The sequence below is a fragment of the Symsagittifera roscoffensis genome, chromosome 1 (genome assembly GCF_963678635.1).
Source record: "Symsagittifera roscoffensis chromosome 1, txSymRosc1.1, whole genome shotgun sequence".
NCBI lineage: Eukaryota > Metazoa > Xenacoelomorpha > Acoela > Convolutidae > Symsagittifera > Symsagittifera roscoffensis.
In genome coordinates, this window is record NC_087062.1 from 82,382,778 (window position 1) to 82,408,835 (window position 26,058).

General features: G+C 35.9%; 2 protein-coding genes across 2 annotated transcripts in view; both read left to right on the top strand.

Moving 5' to 3' along the window:
* The window catches only part of LOC134851058 (intraflagellar transport protein 57 homolog), a 166,380-nt gene that overhangs the window by 42,109 nt on the left and 98,213 nt on the right, over positions 1-26,058 (top strand). The window lies entirely within an intron of this gene.
* LOC134851051 (uncharacterized) overlaps positions 1-26,058 on the top strand; it is a 69,300-nt gene that overhangs the window by 19,389 nt on the left and 23,853 nt on the right. The window contains exons 5-10 of the mRNA XM_063866949.1: positions 12,542-12,832; positions 13,001-13,307; positions 13,466-14,210; positions 14,584-14,809; positions 16,783-17,014; positions 17,230-17,434. Of these exons, the coding sequence (XP_063723019.1) occupies positions 12,542-12,832; positions 13,001-13,307; positions 13,466-14,210; positions 14,584-14,809; positions 16,783-17,014; positions 17,230-17,434 (2,006 nt within the window). The remainder of the gene's footprint in view (positions 1-12,541; positions 12,833-13,000; positions 13,308-13,465; positions 14,211-14,583; positions 14,810-16,782; positions 17,015-17,229; positions 17,435-26,058) is intronic.

Below are 26,058 nucleotides of genomic sequence, written 5' to 3' on the forward strand. Positions count from 1 at the left end.
AGGAGGAGAAAGTTAACTTGGTAGACGTGAGGGAGGGGGGGGGTAGAATTTTCACATGGGCCAATTTTCTTATTTGGCTACTTTGCTCATAAACTGAAATCAGTTCTTCTCAGGACATGAATTTTCTAGAGTTGACAATTTGAAGTTTATCACGAGTCAGTTTCGTTTAGCGCTTGTTCGGTGGATCCTAATTTTCAAAATAGAAGCTGTTGTTGCTTCCAAATGTGTCGTTTGAGATGTCCGTTCTTCGTTTGAAGTGAGATCTTAAGGGATTTAGGATATCGTCAGATTATTTTCTCCTTTTGTTTCTTCTGTTCTGATAATTCAGTTCGAATTATGTTTGTTTGTTTGTTTCCATCTTAACCGTTTGTTTTTTTTCCTTTGATTATCTGCAAAAAAGCTACATCAGAAGTGAATAGTACCAATTTTAATGGTGTTTCCTGTTTGCACCATTCTCAATCTCTAATTGCATCCGCCTCGCTTTGCAGTCTGTTCACACTTTCTATACGGTCTTCCCGCCCATTTATGGTCTAATTTCCTTTCACAATTTTTGCTTATTTAACCCTGAAATTTTCAATACTGTAGTCTGTTTTTTAGCTCAGATTTTGGTTAATGTTATAATTTACATTTTTTGAATTTGTTGAAGGATAAGTATTGAAGCTTTTTGTTGGCATTTAGCTAATTTTTATAGCATTGAAAGCATTTGCTAGTTCTGTGAAACTACTAGCCCGTTTTTTAAAACAGTATTTACTAGCTCAAAATTGTATAGCTCGGAGGCCTTGTGCATTATGACGACATTTAGTAATGCTTTTTCTATTTCGCTAGAAAAATTTCCTCGCCATGAAAATTTGGATTTCTTGTTTCACATTTTCTTGAGCTGTTTTCAACTAAAAGCAATAATCACAACGGATTACTTAAAATGACTCCCTCTTCTTTTGTTGTTGACAATGGCCTGGTTGAGGGTTGCCAGTTTCTCTGCTATACAGTTAAGAAGAAGAAGTTTAACTACACAATTGTCTACAGAAGTAAGTTAGATCATTTTGACTTCATGATGTAAGATCATTTTAAATTAATTAAGCAAGAGGTTAGCAGTTCCATTGCAACCGGTCACCAAACTGCTTTTCTTCGCAATTTCTCAAAGTTCTTTTTTTAGTAAATTGTTTTGGCGCTTTATTTTGATAGTCAATGAACGAAGTGAAGACCTTTATTGAGGCCGTGTGGTTTTTTCTAGGAAAACTAATAGGTCCCTTTTTCCCTGATCTCTTAGGTAGTGTTCAAATATTAATGAATAAAGCGCCTTACTTTCAATTTACTTTTTTTCTTTTTTAAATGACGCGAAAACTGTGAATGACTTCTAGTTTTGGAACCTGTTTAGTTCAAGGGGAGCAGTAAAACAGTGCCAAAAATTAAAGTTTTGCTCATCAGTGCCGAAAATTGTTTTCAATACCGTTATTACTCATCCCAAATCACTGACAAGTAAATTAATTCAAATCGACGAATGGCCATTTTTATTAATGACGCTTGTTAGACAAGCAAAAGTTCCTAAGTGCGGCGTCTCAAATTTTTCTGAACAACTAGCAACTAGTTAAGTTAGCAAATTGCCAAAAAATTTTCTTCTCGGTTTCGCTCTAAAACAAAGTTCAAGCAAATTGCCAACAATTTCCGAACAGAATTACACATTTTCATTTTGGCACTGTTGTACTTGGGCAATGTTGAACGCCCATGTCAAAGTTGGTTGATGCTTTTTTATGGTTTATTGACCTAGTCTATTATTTTTATAGGACGATTTTTACCTGATCTCTTAGGTAGTGTTCAAATATTATTGAATAAAGCGCCTTACTTTCAATTTACTTTTTTTCTTTTTTTAAATTGCGTGAAAACTGTGAATGACTTCTAGTTTTGGAACCAGTTTTGTCCAAGGGGGCAGTACAAGAATGCCGAAATTTAAAATTTTAATCAATCATGCCGAAAATTGATTCGAATATCGTTTTCACTCATCCCAAATCATTGACAAGTAAATTAATTCAGATCGACGATTGGCCATTTTTATCAATGACGCTTGTTAAACAATTAAAAATTCTTAAGTGTGGCGTCTTAATTTTTTCTGAACATTTAATGAAGTTCGCAAATTGTCAGAAAAATTTCTTCTCGGTTTCGCTCCAAAACAAAGTTCAAACAAATTGCCAACAATTTGCAAACAGAATTCTTAATTTTCGAATATCCTCAATTTCCGCACGGTTGAACACATTTTCAGTTTCGGCACTAATATACTTGTGCAATGTTGAAAGACAAGTAAATTAATTCGAATCGATGAATGGCCATTTTTATTAATGACGCTTGTTAAACAAGCAAAAATTACCAAATGCGGCGTCTTACTTTTTTCTGAACATTTAATTAAGTTAGCAATTTTTCAAATTTTTTTTTCGGTTTCGCCTCAAAACAAAATTCAAGGTAATTGCCAATAATTTGCTAACAGAATTTTAAATTTTCGAATATCCTCAATTTCCATGAACACATTTTCATTTCGGCACTGTTGTACTTGGGCAATGTTGACCGTGTCAAAGTTGGTTGATACTTTTAATGGTTTATTGACCTGGTCTATTAAACTAATAGGTCGATTTTCCCTGATCTCTTAACTAGTGTTCAAATATTAATGAATAAAGCGCCTTACTTTCAATTTACTTTTTTTTAAATTGCGCGAAAACTGTGAATGACTTCTAGTTTTTGGAACCAGTTTTGTCCAAGGGGGCAGTACAAGAATGCCAAAAACAAAAATTTTGTTCAACCTTGCCGAAATTTGCTTTGATTAATGTTTTTACTCATCCCAAATCACTGACAAGTAAATTAATTCGAATCGACGAATGGCCATTTTCATTAATGACGCTTGTTAAACAAGCAAAAATTACCAAATGCGGCGTCTTAACTTTTTCTCAACATTTAATTAAGTTGGCAAATTTTCAAAAAAAATTCTCGGTTTCGCCTCAAAACAAAATTCAAGGTAATTGCCAATATTTTGCTAACAGAATTCTAAACTTTCAAATATCCTCACTTTCCGCACGGTTGAACACATTTTCAGTTTCGGCACTAACGTACTTGAGCAATGTTGAACGCCCATGTCAAAGTCGGTTGATACTTTTTGTGGTTTATTGACCTGGTCTATTAAACTAATAGGTAGATTTTTCCCTGATCTCTTTGGTAGTGTTCAAGTATTGATGAATAAAGCGCTTTTTTTCAATTTACTTTTTTTTTCTTTTTATAAATGGCGCGAAAATTGTGAATGACTTCTAGTTTTGGAACCAGTTTTGTCCAAGGGGGCAGTACAAGAGTGCCGAAAATTAAAATTTTAATCAACAGTGCCGAAAATGGATTCGAATATCGTTTTCACTCATCCCAAATCATTGACAAGTAAATAATTCAAATCGACTAACGGACATTATAATTAATGTCGCTTGTAAAACAAGCAAAAGTTCCCAAGTGCGACGTCTTGAATTTTCTGAACAACTAGTTAAGTTAGCAAATTGTCAAAAAATTTTCTTCTTGGTTTCGCCTCAAAACAAAATTCAAGCTAATTGCCAATAATTAGCTAACAGAATTCTAAATTTTCAAATATCCTCAATTTCCGCACGGTTGAACACATTTTCTTTTCGTCACTGTTGTACTTGGGCAATGTTGAACGCCCATGTCTAAATTGGTTGATTTTTTTTTATTGTTTGTTGACCTAGTCTATAAAACAATTAGGTCGGTTTTTCCCTGATCTCTTAGATATTTTTCAAATTACTAAGGAATAAAGCGCCTTTTTTATTTTAATTACGCTATCTAATAGCAAAAGTTTAAATGGCGCAAAAACCGTAAATAGCTTCTAGTTTTGGAACCTGTTGAGTCCAAGGGGGCAGTACAACTGTGCCAAAAATATAATTTTTGTTCAACAGTGCCGAAAGTTGCTTTGGATACCGTTTTTCTCATCCCAAATCACTGACAAACAAATTCATTCTAATCGATGAATGGCCGCTTTTTATTAATGACGCTTGTTGAACCAGCAAAAAACTCCCAAGTGCGGCGTCTTAACTTTTTCTGAACAACTAATTAAGTTAGCAAATTTTTAAAAAATTTTCTTCTCGGTTTCGCCTCAAAACAAAGTTCAAGCTAATTGCCAATAATTTGCTTACAGAATTCTAAATTTTCAAATATCCTCAATTTCCATGAACACATTTTCATTTCGGCACTGTTGTACTTGGGCAATGTTGACCGTGTCAAAGTTGGTTGATACTTTTAATGGTTTATTGACCTGGTCTATTAAACTAATAGGTCGATTTTCCCTGATCTCTTAGCTAGTGTTCAAATATTAATGAATAAAGCGCCTTACTTTCAATTTACTTTTTTTTAAATTGCGCGAAAACTGTGAATGACTTCTAGTTTTTGGAACCAGTTTTATCCAAGGGGGCAGTACAAGAATGCCAAAAACAAAAATTTTGTTCAACCTTGCCGAAATTTGCTTTGATTAATGTTTTTACTCATCCCAAATCACTGACAAGTAAATTAATTCGAATCGACGAATGGCCATTTTCATTAATGACGCTTGTTAAACAAGCAAAAATTACCAAATGCGGCGTCTTAACTTTTTCTCAACATTTAATTAAGTTGGCAAATTTTCAAAAAAAATTCTCGGTTTCGCCTCAAAACAAAATTCAAGGTAATTGCCAATAATTTGCTAACAGAATTTTAAATTTTCGAATATCCTCAATTTCCATGAACACATTTTCATTTCGGCACTGTTGTACTTGGGCAATGTTGACCGTGTCAAAGTTGGTTGATACTTTTAATGGTTTATTGACCTGGTCTATTAAACTAATAGGTCGATTTTCCCTGATCTCTTAGCTAGTGTTCAAATATTAATGAATAAAGCGCCTTACTTTCAATTTACTTTTTTTTAAATTGCGCGAAAACTGTGAATGACTTCTAGTTTTTGGAACCAGTTTTGTCCAAGGGGGCAGTACAAGAATGCCAAAAACAAAAATTTTGTTCAACCTTGCCGAAATTTGCTTTGATTAATGTTTTTACTCATCCCAAATCACTGACAAGTAAATTAATTCGAATCGACGAATGGCCATTTTCATTAATGACGCTTGTTAAACAAGCAAAAATTACCAAATGCGGCGTCTTAACTTTTTCTCAACATTTAATTAAGTTGGCAAATTTTCAAAAAAAATTCTCGGTTTCGCCTCAAAACAAAATTCAAGGTAATTGCCAATATTTTGCTAACAGAATTCTAAACTTTCAAATATCCTCACTTTCCGCACGGTTGAACACATTTTCAGTTTCGGCACTAACGTACTTGAGCAATGTTGAACGCCCATGTCAAAGTCGGTTGATACTTTTTGTGGTTTATTGACCTGGTCTATTAAACTAATAGGTAGATTTTTCCCTGATCTCTTTGGTAGTGTTCAAGTATTGATGAATAAAGCGCTTTTTTTCAATTTACTTTTTTTTTCTTTTTATAAATGGCGCGAAAATTGTGAATGACTTCTAGTTTTGGAACCAGTTTTGTCCAAGGGGGCAGTACAAGAGTGCCGAAAATTAAAATTTTAATCAACAGTGCCGAAAATGGATTCGAATATCGTTTTCACTCATCCCAAATCATTGACAAGTAAATAATTCAAATCGACTAACGGACATTATAATTAATGTCGCTTGTAAAACAAGCAAAAGTTCCCAAGTGCGACGTCTTGAATTTTCTGAACAACTAGTTAAGTTAGCAAATTGTCAAAAAATTTTCTTCTTGGTTTCGCCTCAAAACAAAATTCAAGCTAATTGCCAATAATTAGCTAACAGAATTCAAATATCCTCAATTTCCGCACGGTTGAACACATTTTCTTTTCGTCACTGTTGTACTTGGGCAATGTTGAACGCCCATGTCTAAATTGGTTGATTTTTTTTTATTGTTTGTTGACCTAGTCTATAAAACAATTAGGTTTTTCCCTGATCTCTTAGATATTTTTCAAATTACTAAGGAATAAAGCGCCTTTTTTATTTTAATTACGCTATCTAATAGCAAAAGTTTAAATGGCGCAAAAACCGTAAATAGCTTCTAGTTTTGGAACCTGTTGAGTCCAAGGGGGCAGTACAACTGTGCCAAAAATATAATTTTTGTTCAACAGTGCCGAAAGTTGCTTTGGATACCGTTTTTCTCATCCCAAATCACTGACAAACAAATTCATTCTAATCGATGAATGGCCGCTTTTTATTAATGACGCTTGTTGAACCAGCAAAAAACTCCCAAGTGCGGCGTCTTAACTTTTTCTGAACAACTAATTAAGTTAGCAAATTTTTAAAAAATTTTATTCTCGGTTTCGCCTCAAAACAAAGTTCAAGCTAATTGCCAATAATTTGCTTACAGAATTCTAAATTTTCAAATATCCTCAATTTCCATGAACACATTTTCATTTCGGCACTGTTGTACTTGGGCAATGTTGACCGTGTCAAAGTTGGTTGATACTTTTAATGGTTTATTGACCTGGTCTATTAAACTAATAGGTCGATTTTCCCTGATCTCTTAGCTAGTGTTCAAATATTAATGAATAAAGCGCCTTACTTTCAATTTACTTTTTTTTAAATTGCGCGAAAACTGTGAATGACTTCTAGTTTTTGGAACCAGTTTTATCCAAGGGGGCAGTACAAGAATGCCAAAAACAAAAATTTTGTTCAACCTTGCCGAAATTTGCTTTGATTAATGTTTTTACTCATCCCAAATCACTGACAAGTAAATTAATTCGAATCGACGAATGGCCATTTTCATTAATGACGCTTGTTAAACAAGCAAAAATTACCAAATGCGGCGTCTTAACTTTTTCTCAACATTTAATTAAGTTGGCAAATTTTCCAAAAAAATTCTCGGTTTCGCCTCAAAACAAAATTCAAGGTAATTGCCAATAATTTGCTAACAGAATTTTAAATTTTCGAATATCCTCAATTTCCATGAACACATTTTCATTTCGGCACTGTTGTACTTGGGCAATTTTGACCGTGTCAAAGTTGGTTGATACTTTTAATGGTTTATTGACCTGGTCTATTAAACTAATAGGTCGATTTTCCCTGATCTCTTAGCTAGTGTTCAAATATTAATGAATAAAGCGCCTTACTTTCAATTTACTTTTTTTTAAATTGCGCGAAAACTGTGAATGACTTCTAGTTTTTGGAACCAGTTTTGTCCAAGGGGGCAGTACAAGAATGCCAAAAACAAAAATTTTGTTCAACCTTGCCGAAATTTGCTTTGATTAATGTTTTTACTCATCCCAAATCACTGACAAGTAAATTAATTCGAATCGACGAATGGCCATTTTCATTAATGACGCTTGTTAAACAAGCAAAAATTACCAAATGCGGCGTCTTAACTTTTTCTCAACATTTAATTAAGTTGGCAAATTTTCAAAAAAAATTCTCGGTTTCGCCTCAAAACAAAATTCAAGGTAATTGCCAATATTTTGCTAACAGAATTCTAAACTTTCAAATATCCTCACTTTCCGCACGGTTGAACACATTTTCAGTTTCGGCACTAACGTACTTGAGCAATGTTGAACGCCCATGTCAAAGTCGGTTGATACTTTTTGTGGTTTATTGACCTGGTCTATTAAACTAATAGGTAGATTTTTCCCTGATCTCTTTGGTAGTGTTCAAGTATTGATGAATAAAGCGCTTTTTTTCAATTTACTTTTTTTTTCTTTTTATAAATGGCGCGAAAATTGTGAATGACTTCTAGTTTTGGAACCAGTTTTGTCCAAGGGGGCAGTACAAGAGTGCCGAAAATTAAAATTTTAATCAACAGTGCCGAAAATGGATTCGAATATCGTTTTCACTCATCCCAAATCATTGACAAGTAAATAATTCAAATCGACTAACGGACATTATAATTAATGTCGCTTGTAAAACAAGCAAAAGTTCCCAAGTGCGACGTCTTGAATTTTCTGAACAACTAGTTAAGTTAGCAAATTGTCAAAAAATTTTCTTCTTGGTTTCGCCTCAAAACAAAATTCAAGCTAATTGCCAATAATTAGCTAACAGAATTCTAAATTTTCAAATATCCTCAATTTCCGCACGGTTGAACACATTTTCTTTTCGTCACTGTTGTACTTGGGCAATGTTGAACGCCCATGTCTAAATTGGTTGATTTTTTTTTATTGTTTGTTGACCTAGTCTATAAAACAATTAGGTCGGTTTTTCCCTGATCTCTTAGATATTTTTCAAATTACTAAGGAATAAAGCGCCTTTTTTATTTTAATTACGCTATCTAATAGCAAAAGTTTAAATGGCGCAAAAACCGTAAATAGCTTCTAGTTTTGGAACCTGTTGAGTCCAAGGGGGCAGTACAACTGTGCCAAAAATATAATTTTTGTTCAACAGTGCCGAAAGTTGCTTTGGATACCGTTTTTCTCATCCCAAATCACTGACAAACAAATTCATTCTAATCGATGAATGGCCGCTTTTTATTAATGACGCTTGTTGAACCAGCAAAAAACTCCCAAGTGCGGCGTCTTAACTTTTTCTGAACAACTAATTAAGTTAGCAAATTTTTAAAAAATTTTCTTCTCGGTTTCGCCTCAAAACAAAGTTCAAGCTAATTGCCAATAATTTGCTTACAGAATTCTAAATTTTCAAATATCCTCAATTTCCATGAACACATTTTCATTTCGGCAGTGTTGTACTTGGCCAATGTTGAACGCCCATGTCAAAGTTGGTTGATACTTCTATGGTTTATTGACCTGGTCTATTAAACTAATAGTTCGATTTTTCCCTGATCTCTTAGTTAGTGTTCAAACATTAATGAATAAAGCGCCTTACTTTCAATTTACTTTTCTTCTTTTTTTAAATGGCGCGAAAACTGTGAATGACTTCTAGTTTTGGAACCAGTTTTGTCCAAGGGGGCAGTACAAGAGTGCCAAAAACAAAAATTGGGTTCAACCTTGCCGAAATTTGCTTTGATTACTGTTTTTACTCATCCCAAATCACTGACAAGTAAATTAATTCGAATCGATGAATGGCCATTTTTATTAATGACGCTTGTTAAACAAGCAAAAATTACCAAATGCGGCGTCTTACTTTTTTCTGAACATTTAATTAAGTTAGCAATTTTTCAAATTTTTTTTTCGGTTTCGCCTCAAAACAAAATTCAAGGTAATTGCCAATAATTTGCTAACAGAATTTTAAATTTTCGAATATCCTCAATTTCCATGAACACATTTTCATTTCGGCACTGTTGTACTTGGGCAATGTTGACCGTGTCAAAGTTGGTTGATACTTTTAATGGTTTATTGACCTGGTCTATTAAACTAATAGGTCGATTTTCCCTGATCTCTTAGCTAGTGTTCAAATATTAATGAATAAAGCGCCTTACTTTCAATTTACTTTTTTTTAAATTGCGCGAAAACTGTGAATGACTTCTAGTTTTTGGAACCAGTTTTATCCAAGGGGGCAGTACAAGAATGCCAAAAACAAAAATTTTGTTCAACCTTGCCGAAATTTGCTTTGATTAATGTTTTTACTCATCCCAAATCACTGACAAGTAAATTAATTCGAATCGACGAATGGCCATTTTCATTAATGACGCTTGTTAAACAAGCAAAAATTACCAAATGCGGCGTCTTAACTTTTTCTCAACATTTAATTAAGTTGGCAAATTTTCAAAAAAAATTCTCGGTTTCGCCTCAAAACAAAATTCAAGGTAATTGCCAATATTTTGCTAACAGAATTCTAAACTTTCAAATATCCTCACTTTCCGCACGGTTGAACACATTTTCAGTTTCGGCACTAACGTACTTGAGCAATGTTGAACGCCCATGTCAAAGTCGGTTGATACTTTTTGTGGTTTATTGACCTGGTCTATTAAACTAATAGGTCGATTTTTCCCTGATCTCTTTGGTAGTGTTCAAGTATTAATGAATAAAGCGCTTTTTTTTCAATTTACTTTTTTTTTCTTTTTATAAATGGCGCGAAAAATGTGAATGACTTCTAGTTTTGGAACCAGTTTTGTCCAAGGGGGCAGTACAAGAGTGCCGAAAATTAAAATTTTAATCAACAGTGCCGAAAATGGATTCGAATATCGTTTTCACTCATCCCAAATCATTGACAAGTAAATAATTCAAATCGACTAACGGACATTATAATTAATGTCGCTTGTAAAACAAGCAAAAGTTCCCAAGTGCGACGTCTTGAATTTTCTGAACAACTAGTTAAGTTAGCAAATTGTCAAAAAATTTTCTTCTTGGTTTCGCCTCAAAACAAAATTCAAGCTAATTGCCAATAATTAGCTAACAGAATTCTAAATTTTCAAATATCCTCAATTTCCGCACGGTTGAACACATTTTCTTTTCGTCACTGTTGTACTTGGGCAATGTTGAACGCCCATGTCCAAGTTGGTGATATTTTTTATGTTTGTTGACCTAGTCTATTAAACTAATAGGTCGATTTTTAACTGATCTCTTAAGTATTGTTCTAATATGAATGAATTTAGCGATTTTTTCATTTTAAGTTTGTTGCGCAAAATGTTCCATTTTGGTGGTTTGACTTGTTTTTTTTTTTAAATTTGGTTAATTTGTTTTTGCAGATAGAGGGTAATTTTCCTTGCGACAAGCAGGGGTATTGCAATCTGGTAGTAAACTTTTTCCAGTAAATAATTTTTTTTCGCAGGACCATGGATCATGGACTCATTCATCTAATGGGTTTTTCTGTTGCCACCGTCATATTTTGAGCATGTTTGCAGTTTAAATGTCCAGCCGAATCAAAATGAAGTATGCTTTTTATGTTCGTTGTAACCGAAACCTATAAAGCCAAAAAATCAAGTTGGTGAAATTACAATCTAATGGGTTTCGGTTTAGTTTATATTGACTTAGTCGCCTCTTATTGTGTCCATCGATGATGGAAAATTCAGTTTCTACGTATGTACTTCAAGATGAAAGGGAGTCTGAAAGGGATTTTGCATTCTATTATGGGCATGTTTTTTTTTTCAAAAGTATCTTCATTCGCTTTGATATGTCTACTTGTATGTATAGTTATGACACTTGCGAGAATAAGTGTCTTGTAATCGGAAACTAGAGTTTTCCCCGTAAACAACTAGTCTTATAAATCTATTTTGCTTTTCACACTAGCTTAATTTGTGAAATCAAACAAACTTCAGGCGTGTGGTTCGAGTTCCCACCGGATCTTTTTTTTTTCATTATGTATGAAATTGAAGTTTTTTCCGGTAAAAATAGAATTGCGGCTTAGCTGCCACATAAAGGATATTTTTTTGAGCTGTAAGCAAATTTCATTGTAGTTGAAAGTGATTTTCAACGCTGTTTCTGGGAGATTCAAAATTTCTCACCAAATATTTGTTTTTTTTTCTGCTCAACTTGTCTGCTCAAAAATTGTCGGGTTTGTTTTCACTTCGGAAGTTTTGTTCCTTTGCTTATTCAATATGCACACGTTTTTCGTGGCATTTTGTCTAAAAATAAATTTTCATCGAGACATGCGAAAATTGTGTTAGACCTATTTTTCTGAACGTTTTTCTTTTTTTTTGACATCTCATGTTTTTCATTATGTTTTGTGTTGCATTGCAAGTGATGCATCAATTAAAAAAGGAATACCGATGTTAAATATCGGTATTACTTTTTTTGCTGATAGTTTTTTTGCTGATCGTTTTTTGGCGATAGAGCTCTTGGGTTAGTTTCTGAATTGTGTATACCTTGCATTCAGAACATATATGGATTTGGGCAGTACATAATTTTTTCATTAATTTTTTGCGGAAAAACGTTGGTTGGTATTCAGCTTATGGGCTGTCTACTTTAGTTCTGTCGGTTCATATAGCTAATATTTTGTTTCCTACAAATTTTTGATATAATTCATGAAATCGATAAGACTTAGACCTAATTTTTCGAATGCTGAAAATCAAACCCCACTTGCAAGTGGTGCGCACCGAAGCTTCGCCTCTGTGTTCAATTTCTAAAGTAAATTGCATTTTTTGTTTATGAACATTTTTGTTTGTTTATTTTGGAAAAAAAGGTCAATAATTTTTCTCATTCAGAGTGGCTTTTTATCGAGTGGGAATTTTAACTTCGTATTTTCCCTTTTTATTTCATTTGCGAAAAAGAAGAAAATTACGCTCTTAAATAACAAGTTTGCAAAAGGCGGGAAACTGGAGCTTGATTGTCTCAAAAGTGGGTTTTATTTAAGATTTTCCTGCGAGAAAAAAGAATGGTACAGTTTTTTCCTCAATTAGGGATATTTTTTCGAAAAAGTTTCAATTGTTAAAGACTTTGGAAACAAAATAGCTTCAATGTTGTATTTGTTTTTTTTTTTTCAATTTTAGAGGTTTAAAAAGAAATCAAAAAAAAAATTTCTTACAGTTTGCTAAAGATTCTGTAAGAATTCTTTTAGAAAAGATTCTAAATGATCTTTTCTTTCGGATTTCACTTATAAACTGCCTTAATGACCTATAAACGGCAATTTTAAGTCGAATTCGAAACTTCAATCTGAAATTCAAATGTTAAGTGCTTTCTATTGTTTTTTTTTTCAGCGAGTGATAGGCCGGATCCCCCGTCTCCCAACCACTCTGAGAGAAGCAGCAGCCAGCATTCGGTCACTTCTTTCTCATCTGCCAGATCAGTTACCAAAATACCCTCTGCCCAAATACACAATTGGCAACATCCCAGTCCTTCTTCACCTCCTAATTTAAGCCCAGCCGGCTCAGATTTATTGAATTGCTCAGCGCGCCAAAGTCGAAGTGAACCAGGATACATTGACGTAAACGGCTCAGTGAACCAGAATACAAATACCGCAACTCCTAATCCTCATCGCACAGATACAGGTTGGTGAATTGCGCGAGAAATGCCTAGTTGAAAAAGTTAACTGCATGTTTCTTATTCAAAACTAAGAAACATAGCTTTAATTTTTAACGGGAGTTATTCATTTTTAGTATGCAATTAACTTTATAGCGTTTGCGGTAGATAATTTGGACAACTTTGCGACCGTTTAGAACTCGAAAATAATTCTGATCCGGAGGCAAAAGAGGAAAAAACAACAACAGAGTCGAATAAAATTAATCAAGACGGAGACGACAGTGCCTCCGAAGCCTCAGATTCTCTGAACGAGTCGCAGATCCCACCTGCATCATTGCTGAAGAGCTGGGATAGTGGAGACACTCTACACCTCATAGGGCTATCTCAAGAAGAGAACAATTTGTGTAACAGTAGTAATAACCGTAACAGTGTTCAAGATAGTGGGCTTACCAATGGACTTACAAATCACGAAGAGCTAAACCAGTTGTCAACTTATAAAAGACGGTTAGATGAAGAAAATTTTTAGCGTATAAATATATCCGGAATCAGTAAAACTTAAAAAAAAAACGACTCGCTTTCGAACTTGTTGAAGTAGCTAAAAAGATTGCAAATAAATTAATTTATATAACACAATTTATTGATTGAAATCGTTTTTTTTTCAGGTACAAAAAGAAGAACGAATCACTGGGAAGCAGAAATACTTTGGAGTCGGTCAGATCACAATTCTCACAGCGTTTGAAATTGGAATCATCTGACACAAATCAACAATTAGCTAGTTCTGACCAAAATACACTCGATTTTGATTTGAACAGACCTTCGAATTACCCCAAAAACAGCAATCTGACTGCAGGCGAGGAAATAGAAATGCAGACCATGAATGCTCCCGTCATGGCCTCGCATCATCATCATGGCTTCTCTGATGTGGACTTCATGCGAACTTCAGAGCCTGTCCTGTCCCGAACGCCCTTCATAGAAGCCCAAAGAGGGAGGAAACCCTATAAGGACCAGTTTACAATTTATAACGGGTTCGATCACCGAATGAGTCAGGCCAATGATACCAGAGTCATGCATGCTAGTAATGATTATAATGACTATAGAGAGATGCCAATTGATGTTCCTGGTGTGGATCCCAATTCTCTTGTATATAACCACGGCCCACCTCGAACTCCTAGCACATTTTACTCAGATCCCAATCACTACAGCCCTCCTAATTACCACGGACATGAGAGGAGACCCGAGAAGATGTCTCAAGGCGTGAATAAAGGGACTACTGGACCAAACAGGAACCCGTTTGCAAATCCCAATAGTGGCAGTAGTCCTCAGATGTTCTTCGACGAGAGACTGACCGAGACCACGTCAGTAGGAGGGGCCATCGAATCTCCGGACGAAGAGGCCAGACGAGTATTGGTGAGTCACCAGTGCTCTCAGGATTCTATGATGTTACTTGTGCGGTTTTTTGAGACCGAATCCCAAAAAAAGGAGATGTCAACTTGAAAATTGTTAATTTTGTCACTTTTCTGCGTTTGCAGATTTTTAGATGTCATTCCAAAGTTTCATTAATTCAAATTTGCATATATGTAGTATATGTTGGTGACTTTGGAAAACCTATTCCGTATCTGAATCCATAGCGGGCTGTCCGGATATCTATTCCCTATCTTAATACATGGGAGTCTGCTGGGTATCCCCTATGATCGGCACCCAACCTAAATGACTCGTATACCTGATTTTTCCTTCACCGTGATGTCCATACCACTCATTTTGAGAAATTTGGGTGTTTCAGGTACAGAGCAGTAATAACCAGTTTCATGCTGGCAGCTACCAATACCAACTACCGCCCTCGTACTCCTCCGCCGAGCAGAGGAGAGCCCACCAGTCTTCGATGCACTCGGGCGATGTCCCCAATGTATCTGCTGGCTTTTATTCTGAGATGGCAACGGTAGAAAGAGACAACAGTCTCAGTAAGCGAGGCGGAAACATGAAACAAGACATGCAATACACTGAACTAGGTGAGTTGAGAATGTGGGAACTTAAGCTTTATGGAGCGTTTAAGTCACTCACACACTCCGCCCCATTTAGTTTTTTTGTCATGTTTTGCCCTCAAACATTTCGCTTTCCGTTGTTCAAGAGCGAATTGAGCCACTAAAATCAGGGGCGGACGCCCGTCCTCGGGGATTCGCCCTCCTGCCGACCCAATGGCAATAACCCCCCTTGGTACTTTTTATAAAATCCATTTTGGGCTGAACGACCCTAAATTTTTTCTAAAGGCGTCTTCGGTGCCAATATATACTAACTTTGAGGGGGAGCGCATAAAAAAAAAACCAATTTTTGTCAAAATTTTTCAAAAAGTGCCCAAAAACTGCTTTTTTGATCTGTTTTTTTTTCCCAAAATTTGTTAATATCTGCTAGTGTTCTGGTAGCGCTCGGAAACTCAAAAAAATGTTCGACAAAATTTTCAAAAATTCTTGAAAATCCGCCCCCTCCCCTCGAGAAAATCCTTCTACACCTGACTAAAATGAATTGGGAAAACTGTGAGTAAATATCAGACACGCACATTTACTGTACTGGGATGTAACTGATATCTCGTGAACTTTTGAATGCCTCTGGTCCAATATTGTTTTTTGGTGCGTCACTCAAGTCTTAAAAAATTTGTCGGCCAAACTTACATGCCGTTAAACAGTACGAAAGCGGGACATTTGGGTGACAAAGCGTTGCTGCTCTTTGGGGATATCGGAAGTCCGCTGTCGTGGTTCCGCTCTATCTCTTTGTTGACAGAAATTTAGAAACAGCTGGTGAAAAAATTATATCCGACATAAGTTCTTGAATTTACTTAATTTGGTGAACTTATTTCAGGCAGTTCTTGTAAGAGTTGTACCAGCAATTACCAATAAATCCGTTTCTCTGAAATTGATTAAGATTAAGATCATTGATCCACGGGGGAAAGGACCAACACAGGAGCTGTACAGCTCATCACCGCGAACCGCTGTTGTGCACCTGTTTAAGAACTACATGCAATTTTTTTGGTTATTTTTGCTGGGCTGGGTAATGTTGCTTCACCCTCAAGCAACGAGCACGGATCATGGTGGGCCTCGATCGTCCGAACGTTCGATAGAGAGGCGGAGACGTAACGACTTCACCAAATTGAGTAAATCTGATTCCTTTTAAACAGGCGTCTATCACATATTTTTCTTGATATTCAATCAGATTAATTGGAGGTAGATTGTTGTGGTAGATTTGTGAAAAAGTCCCGAAATAATAAGTAAGTTGAATTGTTGGATCTCTTGGTGCGTTAACCTTGTCCAGTCGTCTTTTGACTATATTACTATGCTTTCAGGTGCTTAACATATGATATAAATATATCAGTTCATTTAAAAGAAACCTTCTTCACTTTAATGTGAAGGAGTACCGATCAATGAGAGGTTTTGTAGCAAGGAGACATCATAAACGAGTTTTATGACATAATTTTAGTTTTTGTAATCACCTTTTTCATCTTCAATTAGAAACTGATCGATTTCTAATTGAATGTACAAATTTCTTCTAGATAGTCTTTCTGGTTAGTATTATTCTACTTGTAGCACCTAAAGAGATTCTGGTTTTAAAAATTTTTTACGAAGCTTAAAAAGTTTCAGGTGTTGTAGCACATTTAAAGCCTCAGAATAAATTCTTCAGAAAAGTTCTTCGGAATAATTTGTTCAATAACTCTATGGAATAATTTCCTTCATCACAAAGTGATTTCAACAAAATGCCTTTATTTATTGTAATCATTTCTCAATCGATATTAAGATGAAGTCTATCATACTATTTCTGAATACAGGGGAGAAATTATTTGAGCAAAATCAATTTTTAAATATTTTTGCTGAATGTAATGACCGATTTTTTGTTACAATTTTTCTTGTTATTACAGTTATGTCGAAAATGTAGAGGTAGTCTATGGACCTATCCGACAAGCATTTTTCATTTTTTGGTTATTATTTTGATTTAGACTTCTCCCAGATTCCTAATTTGGTGAGTAGTCTTCCTGCCCAACACCAGCAAGACAGGGACTCCCTTACCCTGCAGAGTGCACTGAGCAGTGAGGCCTTCAAGAGGTCTCTAGTTCACTTCGACGCCATCAACAGAGTGTCTAACAACATAAACTACACAAATAACAGTAACAGTAGGGCCAACCGTTCAGTTGCGTCTCCTGCCAGACCATTCAGTGGACATAGTAGTGGGTAAGAGGTCCTTTTCATCCCCCTTCTAGCTTTAGAAAATGGTCCATAAATTTCCTTTGGCCATATTATAAGAGCTCGAAATAATTCATTTCTCTGGTCATATAACAGGAAGAAAAGTGACGTTGAAGTAGCTAAGATCTCCGTTTCTCTATCGAAAGATCGGTGGTTCGACGCCCAGCATGTTCTGTGCTCTTTGATTGTGTTTATTCTTCTAGCATGGGCAGTGGGCGTGGCTTGATAGACGAAGACGAGGATGACGAAGACAGGGCGAGCAGTGTGTTTGGGGAGAGACTGTTCACGCCCCCAGTTGGACAGGGCAGTAGTTTAGTCTCATCCCCAGCCACCAGTCGCACAGGGGGAGGGGGAGGGGGAGTCAATGTCAGACCAGTGACCCAGAACTCACTGCCTACCTCACAACAGGTACACCTGATTCCTTTTTGGGAATGTTTGCCTATCTTTATCTGTCCACTCATTAACATAAGCATTATTTTATAACTTCTGAGTCGTTTTGTAAGGTAAAGTATGAAGATCAATTATGTTTTGATTGGCATAATTAGTAGCAATTCGACAGAATGAACAAAAATTATAATTTCGCAGTTGGGAGGGGGAGTCTGTAGGAGCCAAAATTTCGAAATTGAAAGATATGATCAATAAGGTCAAGCTTGGTGGACAAGCTGTAGCATTTTAAATAAACTATTGAAACACTCAATACTATTTTTAAAAGTAATTTTTTGAGACAAAGCTTACGAAATGCCAGTTTCGTTGTTTCCAGTTTTTCCCAATTGGGCTTCTACCCAACTCGAACTGTTTAGAACGAGTCTGGTTCCAGCTGAGCTCGAAACTCGGCTCAACAAAGTCTCGTCAACAATGTCTGTGCTGATTTAAAGACTTAGCTATTTGAGTTCACGGAAATTTGTTAGCTTTTTTGATTTTGACGTCAGCTTTTTTCGAAGCTTGTGTTATAATATGAACTATCTTTTTTTCCAACCTAAGTCGCAAATATTGTTGCGACGCAAATATTGTTGCGACAAAATGTGTTCGGTTTGAAAGTGCTCATTTTGATCAATAACCAGCTATTAAGTACAGCCAATGCTAAGGATATTAACCCAGACTATTATTTTACAATTAGCACTTTAGCTTCAAGGTATGATGGACCTGTAGCGTAGAGGTAGGGCAGGGTCGGATGTTTTAATGAACTTTTTCCTATCCTAGCTAAACTGCGTCCGCTCTATAAATTGAGGCATGTTAGTTGGTAAATTTCTAATTTACAATTTTTTTTCAAATTGACTGATACTGCTAATGCGTCATAGTTGCCATAGGTCACTTAGCAATTGTGTATACCCATAATTGGCGTGCGTAACTTAAGAAATTTCGTAGACTCAAAGTTTTATCTTTCAGTTTTTCCCAGTAGCGTTATCTGTCATATTTTTGCTTGTGTATGCGAAATGCCTCTGCTTAAAGAGTTTTTTTCGAGCGGAGCGAGCTTTGTTTTTCCAGTAGTAGAATATAGACGTCAATTATAGGATATCGATGAAAATAAAACAACCAAACACAACATATTAACAAAAAGTTAATTATCTCAAAACTCGCATCTTGATATTTGAATTTTGTATGCTTATGAATATTGAGAGTCAATGAACAGAATGAAAACACTTCATGAGGTCGATTTTTTTTGCTAGGGAAAAGTCTTGAAATTTGATCACTTTCGAATGCTGAGAGGAAGGCAAATTACGCTCTCCAAATGCGAATGTGCAAATGGCGCTAAAATGTGAATGTTTTTGCATTTCGAAAGGTTATTTTTTCTTAAATTTCTCATTGGGATAAGATTTCCTGTTGTTTCATTTTAGAGAGTCGATGAACGGTAGTTCAGACTCTTATATAGCAAATGGTGATTTTTTTCAGGAAAAGTCTTCAAGTTTGTTCACGCTCAAAATTGATTTTTCTCGGTTTCATTTTTTAATTTATTTTCAAATTCAGTTCATTCTATTTTATGTTGAAAAGAAGTAAAATCTACTATTGAACAGCAAAAGTGTAAAAGTTCCCCAAAAACGTGAGCGACTTCTAATTTTTCAGTTTTTTCAATTGTTTTCGTTTTGCTTTCTTTGGCTATCATTGACTGTTTTCCAACTTTCTGTTGGCTATCTTTCTTAATGAATTAGTTACATTTGAATCGCGGCGAACCTGATTTGACAGTTGTCCAAACCAAACTATTTTTTCGATTACCTTGTTCATTGACCGTTTCTCAGTTTCTTCTGCTATATTTGATTGGTTCATAATAACGAAACTGCACATAATGCAAAAAAATCTCTGAAAAGATTTCAAAAATAATCTCTCCTCTTTTTTTCGTTTTTTTTTTAGTTAGTTGATTATTTTTCCGCTGTCAGCTGCCTGTTTTTCTAAATGAAGATATTTGGAGATGGAACATTTTTAAGAGTAATGAACGTAGTGAGTACTCTTATCTAGGTATCGCTGATTTTTTTAAAGGAAAATTTGTTCTCGCTCAATTTTGATGTTTCGCGATTTGACTTGTGATTTCGTAGTAAGTTCAGTGCATTTCCATTGTTAAAAGGAAGGCAAACTCCACTATCGAACAGCAAAATTGTAATGGTCACGAAAAACGTGATCGACTTCTAATTTCGAAAATGGAAATTAATTATCTTCAGAAACTATCATCAATGCCTAAAATTGTTTTTGAAAGAAATTGTTTAATTTTTTCCCGCGCCTTAAATTTGGCTGTCAATTAGCGCAAGGAAAACGAAAAAAGAAACGATTGCTGTGCCTTTTTGCTTAATTCGTTCGCATTTTTTAATGAAAAACTTAAATGAATCTGATCTTTGACTTTCATTTTTTGGATTCTGTTTTTGTGAGTTCATTGCAATTGCAAGTGTCTTGTAATCCGGAACTAGACTTTTCTTGTAAGCAACTTTTCCTAAAACTCTGTAAAAAGTGATCTTGCTTTTTTGTTGAATCCTTCTATCAGGATATTGAAACTACTATCACGGTCCTTGCCACTTGACTTAGAAGGAAAACGGTTGCCTATACACACTAGGTCTGGGGTTTGAATTGTGACATCTTGATGAGTTTATCGTTTTAAAATTCGAATCAGTGTCTGATTTGAAAAATGTGTCTTTTGCAAACCTGAATACATCTAACTCATATCGGTTTGCTCTACAATCAAGCTCTTCGGAATTGCACGGATACAGCTTTTCGGGTTGGTATTCTGATAAAAAGCTTTCTGTGAAGTCTTGCTTTTTGACTCATTTTGATCTTCCCTAATGTGCTGGATTGAATAGACAGGATAAAATTTTTGTGTTTTTATCAAGGTTTTGATATCGTAAAGAAAGCAACCAAAAAATATGTGCTGTTTAGCATTTATTTCGACATGCTGAAAATTAGATAATTGATTTCGATAGTTCTCTCATCACACCACGCACGAAAAATGACACTATAAGTAAAGAAAAATGTGGTCGGAATCTTCTGTGCTGCTTGCAAAACAACCGGCTATCCTTTGTTAATGTAAACTTCTATTAAAGTTTCATTTTCTTATGCTAAATAGAAGGCAAATTTTGGTCTCCTAAAATGAAATCCGAAACTTTGCGAAAAACGTGAACGAAGTTTCGAATTTCTCTTTGTTTCTTAACTTAATTATACTTTTTTACGCGTCTGGGTTTTTAACGAATGAGATCGTGTTATTAAATATCACGATGCTTGAAACATGGTTGAGTTTAACTTTTTAAGCTGATGTATTTTTGATGGGCTGATGAATATAAATCATGTCTCCGATGATTGTCAGTAAACAATTACTTTTGTATGTTTTTTTTGAAGCTAATAAGCTTATTTGTTGATGAATTATTGATTCAAAATACGCAAACAAATTGAACAACAACTATGATGCTTTTTTGAGACCTACTTAAGTTGTAATACGAGTTAATAGTTCAGCTAAATGTCAGTTTTTTTGTCCTCGAATTTTAACATCACAATTTCAAATTCTATCACAATCATAGTCGCTCTCAATGTGTATATGAACCGGGTCACTCATATTCAAACTTCAGTATGTATGTATATCAAAACCAGTGATTTGATCTTTTTTTGCTTTTGAATTATGATAAAATATAATGGGAGATGAAATGCTAAGAGTACAAAGAAGTGTGGGAAGACTGAGTTGCTTCAAGCGCTTTTCCATTAACACCGCCACACCCGTTTCCTGCTTTATTCTAGTTTCAGTCTGTGTTTTGTTTCTTACTGTTACCAGTACTGACATTGTGTTCAATCCGTGATGTTCAATTTCGCTTCCTGTTTAAATTATTCTGTGCTACTGTTGTTATTATTTTTTTACTGACGTGTGTAACTGTTACCAGAATTGAAAAACTCATCTTCAGAATTTACACTAGACTTTTCTTTGCGGCCAATTCCAAAAGGATCTGAACTGGTCAAACTTAGTGGCGCTCACATCGGAAATTCAAGAAGTAATCGCACGTCTATTGATTCCATGACTCACTAAATTGTTTTTTTTTTCACTCTTCTTTGATAGAACCTAAAATTGTCTACGAAATACGAAATCCAAAAATTATAACACTGCTTCGTCTACCGATACCAATCATGCACTGATGGATTTCAATTCCTCTCCCGCTCAATCTGATAAGAAATTAGCAGACAGTATAAACGTCAACCTGCCAATTTCCACACCTAGCTATGAACATGAAGTGGAATCTATGCCACGAAGCGGTCTGTCCTCTTTTCTGCAATTCAGCAACAGAAGGGACTCCTCTGATGTCATCAGGTCTCAGATCGAGTCTCTTCAGCTGTTGGAGCTGACAGTTGACTTGGCCACTGAAAAAGGAAAAAGAGGCATAGGCAGTTCCAAGGCCAAAAAGGGGGCATACGATGTGAGTGCAATTTAGCGCATCAGACGATTTCAAGCAATCATAAGAGAAGTTGAAAGAGATAGCGGTTTTTTTTGGACTCCAAAAATATATCTCCGAAAAGTCCTCTCGGTGTGGAGGAAATTAATATGAAGTTTCCGTGTTCCAGAATGATCAAAGCGGAAGTGAAGTTTTTTTCCAACAGGCTGCTAGCTTTCTGTAGTTTACCCACCGGAAGCAGAAATTTCCTACTTCTTTAATTATGCTAGTTTTACGAAAAAATGCTGATCATGAAATATTCAGAGTCCAATCTGGACAATATACAGTCACGGGATATAGAAGTTGCAATTTTTAGTTTTCAAGCGATGAAATGAACAAACCTTTTATCGTGTTAGTGCTTTTTTCTACAACTACTAAGATTCATAGTTGAAACTTTGTCATATGATGGATGGAAGGGTTTTTTTGCCCGATAAAAACCGTAAAATTATTGTGGAGGTGTCGTTAAGCCATTTAATCAGAGGCGTCGGTTTTGTTATTGCCAGTAAGTCTCAGTAAACAGCTGAATCAGTTCGATTTTTTTTCCACTTATAAAAATATTTGTTGCAAATCTAAGGATCTAAACTATTTTTTCAGATCTCATAAAATGATTTAAAATTTTATTTAACTCGTAGACAGATATTTGAAAATTCAGCATTTTGTTTAGTAAAATGTCAAAATCTGAGTCAAATTTTATTTCGTTGCTCAGTAATTTATGTACTTCTTATAAAGTAAGGAAAAGCCTATATATGGGCCTATTTTTGATCCTTAGCTTTCCAGCGAATACCTTAAGTGTAACAATGCAAACTGATTCTACTGTTCACGGGAAATTTTGGCAATAAAAACACGTTTCCGTTTGTAAAATTCGCCCGGAAGTACATATCGAAGGAAAATAAAGCTAAGCTATAAAACGTCTGGCCAGCGTCTAAACTAAGCTCTACATGCTTTTCACCGTCTCTACCAAAGCCAGTTCTTTTGGTGGTCTTTCTAACATCGGGTCGACAAAAACGTTACTGTTCTCCGGCTTCGAGCAGAACGCTCAAATTAACTTAATTTCATGCAAAATAGTGAGCTCATGGCTGGTTCTCAGTATCCCCAGACCACGAGGTCACTCCTGAAAACAGGGCTACTACTATTTATTATATTACTATTGTTTTTGTTCAGTAGATGAAAATCATCATCTCCATCGAAGATGGATCAACCCTTTCCCTTAACTTCTAGCTTCTCATCGTCAGAAAATGAATCCAGATGTTAATTAAATTCATTTCAGGACATAATAGGGAAGCTAAAAATTTATATAAAATGATTTCAGTTTGAGTCCCGAGACCCCTCCGGATTCCTGAATCCGGGGAAATAACACCCTTATCTTCTTTCCGGAAGGCTGTTTTTCTACCCTTCACCGTTGTTGTGAACGGCCTTGCAACGATTGTAGCGACACAATCGTTGCAACTCGGAGCGGTCTCTGCTAGCTCTGCTGTTCGTTCATTTTTCGTTGACTGATTTTGACGTTTCAAAATAGCTGATTCTGACGTTTCTCAGAAATATGACGTCATCGTTCGAAATTTTAAAAATTTAAAATACCAGAATATTCTAGCCTTCACAGTTTGACTAATCGTTCCAATAACACTGTTAATCCTTCAAAACTGCTAATTCGGAAGGTTAGCGGCTAATAATTCGAAATTGCCGAATTGGCATTTTCGTCCATTCTGTTCGAATGTCAGAGTTGCTCTCTGATTAAATGGCTTAACGACGCCTTGAAAATCGTTTTTAAGGTTTTTTCCTCTATTTTATTCCAAACAGGCCTGCCAACTAGTTCATACTGTTTGAATTAGTTCATATGGTTCATATTTGTTTCATATTTGAGCCAGAGTTCATATTTCATGTTTTTAATTGTTTTTAGTGAGTTACACATAGTGCATCTATTTTATATAAGTTTTTTATACCCTCTTTTTTTCAAAAGTTGATTTTTTTCAGAGAATAGGAAAATGGACTGTGTCATCAGCTCTACTCGAGGGGTTTTCTTGGGCCAAAGCAGAGAACCAGGACCAAGTCCGATGCAAATTGGATAATCGCGTTTTTCGGATTTCACATGGGCGATTCGATCTAAAGCAACATGAAGAGACTCAGCTCCACAAGAAAGCGGTAACTGCGCGCACTGCAACTTCCGACATTAGGACAGCAACATCTTCTCAAACTGATTGCCAGCGATTGAGAGCCCTTATTATTCATGTTCTTGATATTGTAGTGAACGGCCAGTCTTTCGCTTCCAGTGATTCGGCATCTAGTGCTCGCGGGAAGTACAAACAAATGTTTCCCGATTGGGGCCACGCTAATATTAAATGTGGAAAGACGGAAGCAACCTATGTGCCAGTTCACAGAATAGCCCCATACGCCCGTACTATTTTGAAAAATGAAGTCAAAGACAAGTTCGTCGGTATTCATCTTGACGAAAAATCTTATAATGGTACAACAAGGGTTGAACTCTGGGTTGTTTGCTATGCGGACGGTGTTCGAAAAAATTGATATTTGAGGACCATTGAACTAAATGTCAATGTTGATACTGACTCTTTTGTGTCTACAAATACCAAATCGCTTTCTGATTTCAAGCTCGTGTCATCGCAGAATATATTTCATGCAACTATTGATGCTCTCGGATTTTCCGACGTTCCACTTCACAAGTGCTATACGCAATGACTGATAACTGTAGTACGATGATTGGTAAGGACACGGGATTCTTAACTCGTATGCAGGATGCGTGTGTTGCATTGATTTGGCTTCCGGGCTGCAGTTCTCATCAGGCAAATCTTGTTCACAAGGAAGATGTTAATTCATCATAAGAGTTTACGAAAATGATTAAGTTTGCAGAAGGATTTTCAGCTTTTGTTTCTTCTTCTCTGAAAGCCAGATCACTTCTTCAACAGGTACAAGAAGTAAGCTACCGATCTTTACAAGAAAAACAGTAGCGGAGTTGTTGTGCCCATGGTATTCTCGCCTGTGAACAAAAAACTTTTCTGTTCAAATGTTCCTATAGTTCAGTCGGCTCTGTATTCGCTTGAAAAGCATGTAGAACAGTCCACAATTGTATCATGGGACAAACAAATTGCTTTGCAGTTACAAGTTTTGCTCAAAAGGTTTCAACCTTTCCTTGTCAGCCCTCTGACTAAGAATTGTCATATTGTTTTCATGTAGCTTTCGGAGATTGAATCTCCTACCAAAATTGCCCGATTGGCTAATTTTTTCGGCCCAGTGAGTGTGGATGTCCTAGACGAGTTTGCTGCTGCGAAGCTGTGTATGAATGGAAACTTATCCTTGCGGGAGTGCTTCGAGAAATCACTGTTGTAACAGTGGAAGTCTTTGGGATCTTTATGTGAGTTTGTGTTGCCAGTTTGCCCACATAACATGAACACAGAATCAGGGTTCTCGCGCATGAAGTTCGCTGAGAGTCAACACCAGAACTGTTTTTTGCCAGAAACATACGACAGTGTGCTTATAATTCAGGAAGTCTTTAGCCGTGACGATTTCGAAAAGGCGTTCAATTTTCCAGCTGAGTTATGTGACACAGTTCGCCAAGCAGCTTCTGAATATAAGAAATCCACGGAGTCGAAAGTAGTAGAAAATTCACGGAAAAGAGGGCATGCTGAAGTTTTGCGAGTGGAACTGCATGTGTTCAAGCGAATGACTCCTTTAGCTCTCAAGAACCAGCTGAACGAAGTTGATTCTAGCATTGACGAGGCTAAAAAAGCTCTTGAAGCTCTTGAGAAGAAGAAGAAACTGCTCCATATCCAACGAACTATTTCTGTGGTCACATTGGATCAACAGTCTGCAGTTGTCACTGAATCAACATTTGTCAAGAAATCAATGGTTTAATTGAGCATGTTTTTCTGAAAGTTAGAAAATGCTCTTTTAGGTTCATATAAAGTTCGTTTTTCAAGGTTTGGTCCCAGGTTCATATTTCGCTTTATAAAAGTTAGCAGGCCTGATTCCAAAACACTGTGAATCTCTACTAGGTGTATAGTAAAAGGCGCAAACTCGATAACTTTTGCTCATTTCTCATCGCCTAAAAATTAAAAGTTGCAACTGCTTTGTCCCGTGATTGTATATTCAAACTTCATGAATCAATTTTGTGCGACTTCATCGCAAATCTGA